The sequence below is a fragment of the Haematobia irritans genome, chromosome 3 (genome assembly GCF_050003625.1).
Source record: "Haematobia irritans isolate KBUSLIRL chromosome 3, ASM5000362v1, whole genome shotgun sequence".
Taxonomy (NCBI): domain Eukaryota; kingdom Metazoa; phylum Arthropoda; class Insecta; order Diptera; family Muscidae; genus Haematobia; species Haematobia irritans.
This window is the reverse complement of record NC_134399.1, coordinates 23,481,736-23,495,299: the sequence shown is the minus strand read 5'-3', so window position 1 is coordinate 23,495,299 and position 13,564 is coordinate 23,481,736. Positions and strand designations below refer to the sequence as shown.

At 29.9% G+C, this 13,564-nt stretch overlaps 1 protein-coding gene across 1 annotated transcript in view; it reads right to left on the bottom strand.

The window, feature by feature from the left end:
• Positions 1-1,554: 1,554 nt before the first annotated feature.
• LOC142229437 (glucose dehydrogenase [FAD, quinone]) overlaps positions 1,555-13,564 on the bottom strand; it is a 48,311-nt gene continuing 36,301 nt past the window's right edge. Inside the window, exons 2-3 of the mRNA XM_075299998.1 lie at positions 3,321-3,571; positions 1,555-3,262 (exon numbers count right to left, since the gene is read on the bottom strand). Of these exons, the coding sequence (XP_075156113.1) occupies positions 1,881-3,262; positions 3,321-3,571 (1,633 nt within the window). The 3' untranslated portion in view covers positions 1,555-1,880. The remainder of the gene's footprint in view (positions 3,263-3,320; positions 3,572-13,564) is intronic.

The window sequence follows — 13,564 nt, the reverse complement described above, 5'->3', positions numbered from 1 at the left end:
GCCATCTTGTTGAAACCACATGTCAACCAAGTTCAGTTCTTCCATTTTTGGCAACAAAAAGTTTGTTAGCATCGAACGATAGCGATCGCCATTCACCGTAACGTTGCGTCCAACAGCATCTTTGAAAAAATACGGTCCAATGATTCCACCAGCGTACAAACCACACCAAACAGTGCATTTTTCGGGATGCATGGGCAGTTCTTGAACGGCTTCTGGTTGCTCTTCACTCCAAATGCGGCAATTTTGCTTATTTACGTAGCCATTCAACCAAAAATGAGCCTCATCGCTGAACAAAATTTGTCGATAAAAAAGCGGATTTTCTGCCACTGATTTTGGTAATAAAATTCAATGATTTGCAAGCGTTGCTCGTTAGTAAGTCTATTCATGACGAAATGTCAAAGCATACTGAGCATCTTTCTCTTTGACACCATGTCTGAAATCCCACGTGATCTGTCAAATACTAATGCATGAAAATCCTAACCTCAAAAGAATCACCCTTTACCTTACATATTCCAGGGGAACTAGAATCTGTTGGTATGCCTCTGGCTACCTGCAAGCTCTTACTGCGTTAGAAGGCTGTCATGATGGCAAATGTTCGATGGGAGAATTGCAAGGGTTGTAACGACACCAAGCAAATATGGCCCCATTTAAACTTAAACCGCAAACTAGGTATGCTAGTGTTTCCGAGACGTCAGATATCACTCTTGATATCTGCTATAACGGTTCGCTGCCTGATAGGCGATTTTGCAAAAACTATAGGTGCGAAGAATAATGACTATTGTATAAGCTGTCATGATGTGAAGGAAAAGTAATCAATTAAACACCTCTTGTGTGAGTGTCCTGCATTTTGTGTAAGGCGTAAGCAAATTTTAGGGACATATAGCTTTAGATTACTGGCGGACCTGGAAAACGTTAACTTAAGCAGTCTGCTAATGTTTTTGGAACAATCTGGTTGGTTCAACAGAAGAAAATAATCGAGGAAGTTCAGTTAAGTGCTTCGAGCTAAAATTGGATATCCAAACATGAAAAAAAATCGTTTTACTAAGATCAACTTGACTTTAGTATTTCTGAACAAAAACTTGAAATCGTCTTTAAATTTGTTGACATTTTGCATCTTGGCTACAACGTTAAAAGGCGTTCAAAAATAGGATATGCTTTTAACACATTATTTTAAAGTTGTTTTTTTCGTGAAATATAGCATAATTTTTACTTGTATTCAAATCGAATTCGGAAATTGAAATTGTCGTTAAAACGTTTTTAAACGTTTTTAATAGCACATGACGTAAGTAGCTGAAAAAAAAAACGAATAAATTAAAATTTGTTTCCTAGAATCAAATTTAAATGAGAATTGTTTCTTAAATGTGTCTGTACTTTAATTCTCCTCTTCTTTTGGCTCGGAATCAATACAAAAATCTTTAGTGGAAGGACAAAATCTTTAGAACCGGGCATGTTTTTTTTTTCAGTGTGGTCTAAATATTTTTCCATTACTTCAAGCTTTGATATACTTACGGGTAAATCCCAACTGACCATATATCCTTTTAGTTTATTTCCAAATTTCTTTTAAAAATAAGTCTTTATTCAATGATTCTTATAACATAACTTAGAAACAGACTTTTAAAAATTGACTCACAAACACAGATATATACAACCAAGTATACACATATGTATCCAGGTAAACTAAGATTACACATAAACATATACAAAGAAAATGCTTAAACTCCTAAGTAACTTAAAACAAAACTACAGAAAAGCACTGGTCATTGAGTAGTAAGCATAGAGCAAAGGTAGATAACAATTTTGGTAAATAAATTAAATTTAAAAACAAATAATAATTGCACTAAATTAAGTTTTTGTCATTTCCTTCCATCTTAGGCCAAATGCTATGAATTGTCATTAACTAGATTCGTCTCAGTCCCACTCAAACTTTCGCTGATATTTCTCACATAACTCTCACTTAGTTCCTCTAGATTACGTTTTTGGCGATATTCTGTAGGTGTTAGCCATAACTCCTTAATCATATCGGCTCCTTTTTCGGCAATCATAATGACGGGAGCATGGATGTTGCCATTGGTTATAGTGGGCATAATACTGGCATCTATAACTCGTAGACCAGGAACACCATATACCCTCAATTGGGGATCCACTACAGCCCAAGGGTCTGTGGGAGGACCCATTTTAGCTGTACCAGACATATGATAAATGGTCATGGTATATTGCCGTATGGCGCAATTCCAATATTCATCTGTGAAATGAGGCAAGTGCCGACAGTTGGGTAATTGTTTGGACCAAAAGCGAGCACCAAATCTTTTCATGGCCTTAGTTTCTCCCACGGCTACGGCAGCTTTAACTCCCTCCCGCATAACATTAACATCATCGGGATGTGTCAGATAATTGTGATATAGCAACGGGTAACGTAAAGGATTTTTCGATGCCAATTTCATGAAACCTCTACTCTTGGGTCTTAACATCATGGGGAAGACACCAAAGACATCACGATTACTGACCTCAGAATACATGTCATCATAAAATTCCTGTGTCAAACCATGGGCTTCCTTAACTTGACTACCACCATCTGACATTACCGAGGCCGAAGTCATCATGAAGCTGATGTCAGGCCAATCATCACTGGCATTAGCATATTTGGTATTTATAAAGGCCACAGCCTCCAGACCCACACTGGATGTCAAAGGACCCTCTTCACTAATGGCATAACGTAAGGCCGTATTGACATTTACCATACGATTCATTACCACCGATACAGGATAATCGATTAGGAAAGCTATACCACCCACAGCTATGTGATCTTGAAGATTTTGTCCCACACCTGGTAAATGATGGACCACGGGTATACCCACTCTTTGCATTTCATCTGCTGGCCCAATACCCGATAACATCATAAGATGTGGTGATCCTATAGCTCCTGCCGATAAAATGACTTCTCTGGTAGCATAGGCTGTCTGTAATTTGCCATTACGGATAAATTGTACTCCCGTGGCGCGTTTAGTTTCAGGATGTGTTAATACTTTTGTCACATGGGAGAATAAGGCCACATGGAGATTTTTCCTTAAACGCACTGGCCTCAAGAAACATTTTGCTGCCGAAGCTCTAGAACCTCGTCTCATATTGAATTGATAGAAACCAAAGCCGGTTTGTTGTTCACCATTAACATCGACAATGTCATAGCCCATTTCTTCACCAGCCTGGAGAAAAGCAGGACCCAAAGGGGTATTGTAGGGAGAATCTTGAACGGTCCAGTAGCCTCCTAAAAAGAGAAATTATTTAAAAGCTTCCCTCTTCTATACTAGACATGGCACCTTTACCTGTTCCATGGTATCGTTTATTCCGGGCCAAGTAGGGATTTCTTTGGTCTTCAGATTTTCGAAAGTAAGGCAATATATCCTCATAACTCCATCCTTCATTGCCAAATGAGGCCCATTGATCAAAGTCACGACGATTTCCTCTTATATACAACATTGTATTCAATACAGAACTGCCGCCCAAAACTTTACCTCTGGTCCAGCAGCAACGTTTGTCCTTCATGGCCTGACAGGCAGTATTTTGAGGTTGAGTTCTAAAATTAAAAACAAAAGCAAATGTTATATTTCATTAAATTACATTAAAAAAATTTGTTAATATGATATAACAGTGGAAGCACTTATGTCGCCTCCAAGTTTGCATCTTAAGTCTTTTGTTTTGATGTACGGGACATTTCAAGAACGTAATACAAATTATATAAAAAAGATTAATATTTGAAGAAATCAGATACAACACGTTTGTGTCTTAAGTCTTTTGTTTTGATGTACGGTACACTTCAATACTGAAAAGAAAAATACTCAAAATTGAACGATCGATGTTTCAAGAAATCAAATAATACAAGTTCCTTTACTGTTGGTCGAAAAAGCGAATTGTTCCGCACTCATTGACACGAGAAAACTTCAGAAACTTAGATTGCTCTAAATTGTGGGATGAAATTTTTTAATTTTCACACAAATTTACACAAAAAAAATAATTTTTATTGATTTTTAATTGAAATGTCTTCAATTACAGAAATGATAGCATCAATCACCAAAGTCAATTAAAATATTGATTGATCCAATTAAAAAATTAATTGATACTATTAATTGTTGTGATTGATTTTTGTTTTAATTAAAAAAAATGGTTTAAAAAATTGAATTTTTAATCGAATATTGTTGAAAATTCAATTAAAATTTTCCGCACTCATAGACACGAGAAAAGTTCAGAAACTTAGATTGCTCTAAATTGTGGGATGAAATTTTTTAATTTTCACAAAAATTTACACAAAAAAAAATTTATATTGATTTTTAAGTGAAATGTCTTCAATCACAGAAATGATAGCATCAATCACCAAAGGCAATTAAAATATTGATTGATCCAATTAAAAAATTAAAAATTAAAAAAATTGTTGATTGATTTTTGTTTTAAATAAAAAAATTGAATTTTTTAATTGAATATTGTGGAAAATTCAATTAAAATTTTAATTGGAAATATTTTGGTAAAATTTTTTTCTGTGAATGCAGTACAAAACTCATACTTTCGAAAAAATTTAACGTATAAATTGTCATGGATCAAATTAAATTGATCCGAAAATTAAATAATGAGTGTTTTCGGTATACCCCCATTATTTGGTTCTATTTTAACTTCTCTCTTAACTTTAAGATGTAGCGCACCTCAGTCAGCATCGATGAATTTTGAAAAAATCCCTAAAATTTGTCCATATTTAGATAAATATTTAGAAAGGTGGTTGATTCCATCATTAAATAAATCGAGTAGCTAAAAACATGAAAATTTAAACCCACACACAAAACATTTTTTTCTGATTCAATCACGAAATTAATTGATCCTATTAATGTTTTAATTGAGATGTCTTCAATAAAAAAATTATAGTATCAATCAAAGTTTTAATTGGGCATGAAAAACATTGTTTAAAAAATTAATTGATTTCATTAACAAATTCCAATTAATTTTTTAATTGATTTAACTAAAAATATAAGTGATTTTGATTGCAAAATCCAATTATTTTTTTAATTACAAACATAACTATTTCCAATTAATTTCTTAACTAACTTTGTGTTTTTAGTTTGAATAAAAAGTGATTAAAAAATTATTTGTATCAATTAATTAAACATTTTGAAATTTTCAATCATTAACTTATTGTTTCAATATTGATTAAAAAGTTAATTATTTCAATCAATTTATTAATTAAAAAAATTGTCAACTTCAACCAACTTTTTAATTGGAAATATTGTGGTGATATTTTTTTTTGTGTATGTAGATCACTCCGATCCAGCAATTGATAGACGTGCGGAATTCAATTTAAATTTTGGAAAAAAACTAAGATTTTTAGAAATTTTATTTCAAAACATTTAATTATGTTTCTATAAATGTCCAAAGAGAAGAACCGAAAATAGAGTCCCATATAAACTCAATGCTAACCAAAACAAAAGTCAATTTTTTGTTTTAAAAAAAAATTATGGATTTAGGTAAAAAGCAGTAAAATTTCGTTATTATAACAAAGCACTAGAGAAATCTCGAAAAATGGAATACAATTTAATTCATTTACAGTTCACCTTTTGAAGTAACATAGTTGCTTAGTTTATATATCATGCCAGATGTAACATTCTTACTTTTAGAAGTTTAAACTTACTTTTTTTATAAGAAAAACTTTGGTATAAAAATCTGTATAAATATGGTTACAAACGATTTAATTCTAAAAAAAATATAAATTATATATTTCTTACCCCAAAACATAAAATTTAAATAATAAAACATACCAATACACATAGACCAACAATTGTGTAACGTGAAATTTAAGCCCCAAAGAAATTGATTATCGTAATGATCTGCCCATTCACTGAGTCACTCCAATATTTTGTGTGTATATTGTTTTATTAAAAAAAATGTCGTTTCCCGGTTTCGAAATAATTACACAATATTTTTACAACATTGTTTATACTAAACGCGCTGCGAATATTTTAACACCTTAAATCACCTTTTATGCTAATAAGTGTTTATGGTCATATACCATGAATGTGCAAAAATTTGACTTGTTTTTATTGATTTGATATTTCAATAATTTGCATATTAGTATAAAAAATACTACTGGAATAGGTCGAAGGTATCATATACAACATTAAAGTAAAAGGTGATGGGAATGATTTGAAGATAAACCATGTAAAATAATTCACCAAAAATAAAGAGGGTAAGTTTGTAATTTCTTGTAAAAGTCATTCAAATGTTATATGGCTATCATAGTTAATATACGCGTTTTTTATTGGGTTGAAAGGCATCTGTTGGACCGTTTTAAACACACTGTATGTACTTCAAATTCAAAGATTCCTTCTTTATAAAAATCAATTTATGTGAAAAATTAATTGTCATAATTTTATTTGTATAGAAAATGTAGTCAAATTTTACTTCTATAGAAAATTTTCTCAAAACTTTATTTCCATAGAAAATTTTGTCGAAATTGTATTTCTATAGAAAATGTTGTCAACATTTCATTTCTATAGAAAATTCTGTCAAAATTTTATTTTATATAAAAATTTTGCCAAAATTTTATTTATGCTATATAGAAAATTTTGTCAACGTTATATGCTGGCAAATTTGTTTAGGCAGTAGCCCACTATCAAACCCTTTTTCGGGAGGTTCAAATGTAGTTCACTTTGGGTTGAGTGAATTACCGGAATTTATTCTGATAATTGGTTGATAGTTTTGCTGCAAGTAGAGGATGCTGATGAGGAATGTGGTAATTCCGAAACAGCTGTACATCCAACCATCTTGCAGTCTATAGGGCTTTGCCCAAATAAATTTGACAAGCATACTTTTCCTCTGTTGGTTAAGCTACACTTGAAGTTTAGTCAATGCATGACTTTAAGCTGAGATCAAAAACAACAATAAGAAAATTTTGTCAATTTTTTTATTTCTATAGAAAATTTTGTCAAAATTTTATTTCCATAGAAAATTTTGTCATTTTATTTCTATTGAAAATTTTGTCAAAATTTTATTTCTATAGAAAATTTTGTTTACAACTTATTTCTATAGAAAATTGTGACAGTAATTTTTTTCAGAAAATTGTTTCTTCTATTTCTATAGAAAATTTTGTCAAAATTTCATTTCTTTAGAAAATTTTGCCAAAATTTTATTTTTGCAGAAAATTTTGTCAATATTTTTTTTCTATAGAAGAATTTTATTTCTATAGACAATTTTGTCAAAATTTCATTTCTACAGAAAATTTTGCCAAAATTTTATTTCTACAGAAAATTTTGTCAATATTTTATTTCTATTTATATTTTCTAAAATTTTGCCAAAATTTTATTTCTATGTAAAATTTTGCCAAACTTTTATTTCTATAGCATTTTTGTCAAAATGTTATTTCTATAGAAAATTTTGTCAAAATTGTATTTCTATAGAAAATTTTGTCAAAATTTTATTTCTATAGAAAATTTTGTCAAATTTTTATTTCTATAATTTTGTCAAAATTTTATATCTATTGAAAATTTTCTCAAACTTTTATTTCTATTGAACATTTTGCAAAATTTCATTTCTATAGAAAATTTTGTCAAAATATTATTTGTGTAGAAAATTTTGTCGAAATTGTATTTCTATAGAAAATTTGTCAACATTTATTTCTAAGAAGTTTTTTTCTCAAAATTTTATTTCTATAAAAAATATTATTTTTATAGAAAATTTTGTCAAAATTTCATTTCTATAGAAAATTTTGTCAAAATTTTATTTCTATAGAAAATTTTGTCAAAATTTTATTCCAATAGAAAATTTTTCAAAATTTTATTTTTATAGAAAATTTTGTCAAAATTTTATTTCTATAGAAAATTTTGTCAAAATTTTATGTCTTTAGAAAAATTTGTTGCTACTTCGAATATTCTGAAATATAGAAAACGTTCTCAAACATTTATTTCTATAGCAAATTTTGTCAAAATTTTATTTCTATGGAAAATTTTGCCAAAATTTTATTTCTACGGAAAATTTTGCCAAAATTTTATTTCTATAGAAAATTTTGCCAAAATTTTATTTCTATAGAAAATTTTGCCAAAATTTTATTTCTATAGAAAATTTTGCCAAAATTTTATTTCTACAGAAAATTTTGCCAAACTTTTATTTCTATAGCAAATTTTGCCAAATTTTATTTCTATAGAAAATTGTGTCAAAATTGTATTTCTATAGAAAATTTTGTCAAAATTGTATTTCTATAGAAAATTTTTTCAAATTTTTATTTCTATAGAAAATTTTGTTAAAATTTTTATTTCTATAGAAATTTTGTCAAAATTTTATTTCTATAGAAAATATTGTCAAAATTTTATTTCTATAGAAAATTTTGTAAAATTTTATTTTATTGAAAATTTTGCCAAAATTTTATTTTATGGAAAATTTTGCCAAAATTTTATTTCTATGGAAAATTTTTCAAAATGTTATTTCTATAGAAAATATTGTCAAAATTTTATTTCTATAGATATTTTTGTCAAAATGTTATTTCTATAGAAAATTTTATCAAAACTTTAATTCTATAAAAAGTTTTGTCAAAATTTTATTTGTGTTGAAAATTTGGCAAAATTTTATTTGTGTTGAAAATTTTGTCAAAATTTTATTTGTGTAGCAAATTTTGTCAAAATTGCTTTATGCGCTTAACAGACTATCAGTTATTTCGGACGACAGTACTCGTGTCGAACATATCCCATATATTGTGCACATTATAAGTTAAGAGCGAAGGCACAATCGATACTGCTGCTTGTTTATGGGATCGATAACACATTTACCGATTATTTAGTCATTGCCGACAAGTCGTATCGATCTGACACACTGTAAGATTCTTTACAAACATCGACATTCCGTCCGGAATAACTGATAGTCTGTAAAGCGCATTAGACAATTTTGTCAAGATTTTATTTCTATAGAAAATTTTGTCAAAATTTTTCTATAGGAAATGTATATAGAAAAATTTCTCAACATTTTATTTCTATAAAAAATTTTGTCAAAATTTTTTTTCATTGTTGTTTTTTTTTATTTCTATAGAAAATTTTGTCAACATTTTTCTATAGGAAATGTATATAGAAAATTTTCTCAACATTTTATTTTTTATAAAAAATTTTGTCAATTTTTTTTTTTCATTGTTGTTTTTTTTTTTTTTTTTGATTTCAGCTTAAAACCATGCATTGAATAGACTACCTTTTTCGGAAGGTTCAAGTGTGGTTTACTTTTGGGTTTAGTGGACTGCCTGAATTTATTCTGATAATTGGTTGATAGTTTTGCTGCAAGTAGAGGATGCTGATGAGGAATGTGGTAATTCCGAAACGTGCGTCCATCCAACCATCTTGCAGTCTATAGGGCTTTGCTCAAATAAATTTGACAAACATTCTTTTCCTCTGTTGGTTAAGCTACGTCTGTAGTTTAGTTAATGCATGGTTTAAGCTGAAATCAAACAAAAAAAAAACAACAATAACGAATAAAACGAACGAAAAATTTTTTTCTATAGAAAATTGTGGCAAAATGTTATTTCTATAGAAAATTTTGTCAAATTTCTTTACATAATTTTGTCAAGATTTTATTTCTATAGATAATTTTGTCGTTATTTTGTTTCTATAGAAAATTTTGTCAAAAAATTATTTTGATAGAAAATGTTATTTCTATAGAAAATTTTCTCAAATTTCTATTTCTATAGAAAATTTTCTCAAAAATTTATTTCTATAGAAAAGGCATATACTTATTGCTAACGAATTTAGATATATGTACAAGCACAATATGTATATTCGTTTACAATTTCATCTATATCAAATATAAGAGACCCAGGATAACAAGTTTGTGTCTTAAGTCTTTTGTTTGCGATAAATTGCAATTTCTTAAGAAATCCCATATTTTTCTATTAGCTTTTTGTTTGCTCTCAAAAATACAATGACGTATTGCAAGTTCTTAGATATCCGATTTACATATCGTTTACAATTTCATCTATATCAAATATGAGAATCCCAGGATAGCAAGTTTGTGTCTTAAGTCTTTTGTTTGCAATAAACTGCAATTTCTTAAGAAATCCCATATTTTTCTATTAGCTTTTTTTTTGCTCTCAAAAATACAATGACGTATTGCAAGTTCTTAGATATCCGATTTACATATTAAAAACAAAATAATTATAACTTCGGAATTAGCAAATGATTACAATGTACATTACTACATTTTACTTTCGTATTTCCTTTCGATAAGTCCTTGTTTTTACATATATGGTTAAGTTGTCATACTGACCTACATTACTGCCATAGCCACAGAAAAAAAAAAACACCACCGGACCAGTCCACCGGTTTCTGGCGAACGGCCTTTGCTAAATTGCTCTATGTTTCCGTGTGATTGCCTTAAGCGAGAAGTTGTAAATGTCTGCTGTAAAAATATCTGCATAAACTTGTTTTTTGCACAACGTGTTCGTTCGTCTGCGCTTTTTTGCTATATTTTTATTTTTTTTTTCTTCGCTTTATTTCAAGCGGCAAGCTATTGTAATAAAGTGAGTTAACTTTGATTGATGCTCATCGCTGCAGGGAGTGAGTAATATCATATGTTATTGATATGAACTTTGAGTGTACATTTTTTGTCTTTTAAGGGAATTATTAAAAGTTTAACTGAAATATTGCAATAAATCAAATTAAATAAAAAAATGTTAAATTAATTTAAGTAAACGTAGATTAACTTGAATTAAATAAATTTAATTGATAAATGTAAATGAATAAAATTAATATCAATTAAAATACACTCAAAAAAAGTGATCCCTATATGTCACGAAAGCCAATTTAATTCTTTTTTATTTCATAGAATTATTATGTGTTGAGAACGTTTCCTTTACTTTGATAATTTTTTCTGTACGTTAGTCAAACGAACTAAAAACGAGGGAAAATTACCAAGTTTTTCCTTAAAACTACAATATTTTCTTTAATAGGTGAAAAATATTAAATTCGTCTAATAAATTTTCTTGAATTTGTTGAAAATTATTTACTTTAGTTTATAAGATCGGCGTGACATCTGCATTTGTAATGCGATTTGGTAAAATTTTTCTAAAATTAATTAAATTTTCTTTCCAGGTGGGTTTACTGTTTTTTCAGTGTGAAGAAGCAAAAAAACATCTTGTTTACATTCCTGGCAAGTGACACATACTGAAAATTAAAGCTATGGAATGAGGTTATGAATTACTAATTTGCTCTAATAGTGTTGGAGTAATTTTTTCCTTCGTTTGTAAACAAATGAAAACTTTCTTATGCCATTGGAGAACAGTGCATTATTTTCGTGCCACAGTTTTCCCTAGATTACTAATGATCCAAAATATTTTCTCTTGTGGCAAAATATTTGCAAAAATTGCCCATATTTTATGCCATATATTAAACAAATACAAATTGTGTGAATAATTTTTAATTGGCTTAACGAATTTGGAAAATTATGTTATTGTACGCTTTAAAGCAAAGTAAAACAAAATACCAACAAATTTGTGTCTGCAAAATGCTAATTATTTCCGTTTATTGCTATTAAAGTTTCTTATAATTTTAACACCAACTGTTGCTTTGTTTATATTCGTAATTTCCACTAACCTCTTCCTTTTTGTGATTTTTTCACCAGACTCATTGTCAACAAACGACCGCAAATTTGTTGATATTAAGCAAAGTCGGTTTAAGCTTAATAATAACAATAACAATAATAACAAAGCCGAAATGCACGTGACCTTTTATCATGTTTCCTTTTCAAAAAGAGTTTTCTTTTAATATGGTGATTTATAAAGGGTGATTTGTTAAGAGCTTGATAACTTTTTTTTAAAAAAAAAAGCATAAAATTTGCAAAATCTCATCGGTTCTTTATTTGAAACGTTAGATTGGTCCATGACATTTACTTTTTGAAGATAATTTCATTTAAATGTTGACCGCGGCTGCGTCTTAGGTGGTCCATTCGGAAAGTCCAATTTTGGGCAACTTTTTCGAGCATTTCGGCCGGAATAGCCCGAATTTCTTCGGAAATGTTGTCTTCCAAAGCTGGAATAGTTGCTGGCTTATTTCTGTAGACTTTAGACTTGACGTAGCCCCACAAAAAATAGTCTAAAGGCGTCAAATCGCATGATCTTGGTGGCCAACTTACCGGTCCATTTCTTGAGATGAATTGTTCTCCGAAGTTTTCCCTCAAAATGGCCATAGAATCGCGAGCTGTGTGGCATGTAGCGCCATCTTGTTGAAACCACATGTCAGCCAAGTTCAGTTCTTCCATTTTTGGCAACAAAAAGTTTGTTAGCATCGAACGATAGCGATCGCCATTCACCGTAACGTTGCGTCTAACAGCATCTTTGAAAAAATACGGTCCAATGATTCCACCAGCGTACAAACCACACCAAACAGTGCATTTTTCGGGATGCATGGGCAGTTCTTGAACGGCTTCTGGTTGCTCTTCACTCCAAATGCGGCAATTTTGCTTATTTACGTAGCCATTCAACCAGAAATGAGCCTCATCGCTGAACAAAATTTGTCGATAAAAAAGCTGATTTTCTGCCAACTTTTCTAGGGCCCATTCACTGAAAATTCGACGTTGTGGCAGATCGTAAGTCTATTCATGATGAAATGTCAAAGCATACTGAGCATCTTTCTCTTTGACACCATGTCTGAAATCCCACGTGATCTGTCAAATACTAATGCACGAAAATCCTAACCTCAAAAGAATCACCCTTTAGCTTGCAATGAAAGAGATATTAATACGAATGTTTTGCTCAAAGATTTGGTGAAAATATTACTGCTCTTTTTGGATTTTTTGGTTGTGAGATTTCTCATACTCAATAAATAGTGAACCCAACCGGAAGAAAAATTTTGCTTAATTTTAGAAAATTCAGGTTTACTTTAGAAATTTTTCAGTACACTGATTGCAAACGCAATAAATATTTTTGGACAAATTCAAGAAAATTTTATAGGTGTATTATTATTATTTTTTTTTTTTAATTGTTCAAGAAAATTTCGTAGTTTAAAGCAATTTCAGTTCAAAATTGCAAAAATGTTTTTAGCGCCATTTGGAATTCAAAAAACTCTGGTAAAATTTAGAAATATTAAGAAATTCTGAGCGATTTGTCCCGGCGCCTCTTGGACATTATTGTAGAGAAGTAAAATCTGGAATTTTTACATTCAGTCTCAAGCCCTTTTCATGGTCAGTGCACCTTCTGTACCCTCAAGATCTGAAATCGGTCTATATGGAGGCCTTAACAAATGAACCGATAAAAACTAACTCATATACACTTGTGGCAACTCGGATGAAAACTACAACTTCTAGAAACCCTAGGAGTTAAATTGGAGATCGGTCTAATGGGGAGGGGGGCTATATCACAAAATGTAACGATACACAATATATTGGGCACACCTCTTTATGGTCCTAGAATACATCTAGATTTCCAATTTCAGGCAAATTGGATAAAAACTACATATAGAGATCGGCCTATATTAGGGCTATATTAAAACATGGTCCGATAATCACCATTTTCGGCACATCTCTTTATGGTCTTAGAATACCTCTAGATTTCAAATTTCATGCAAAT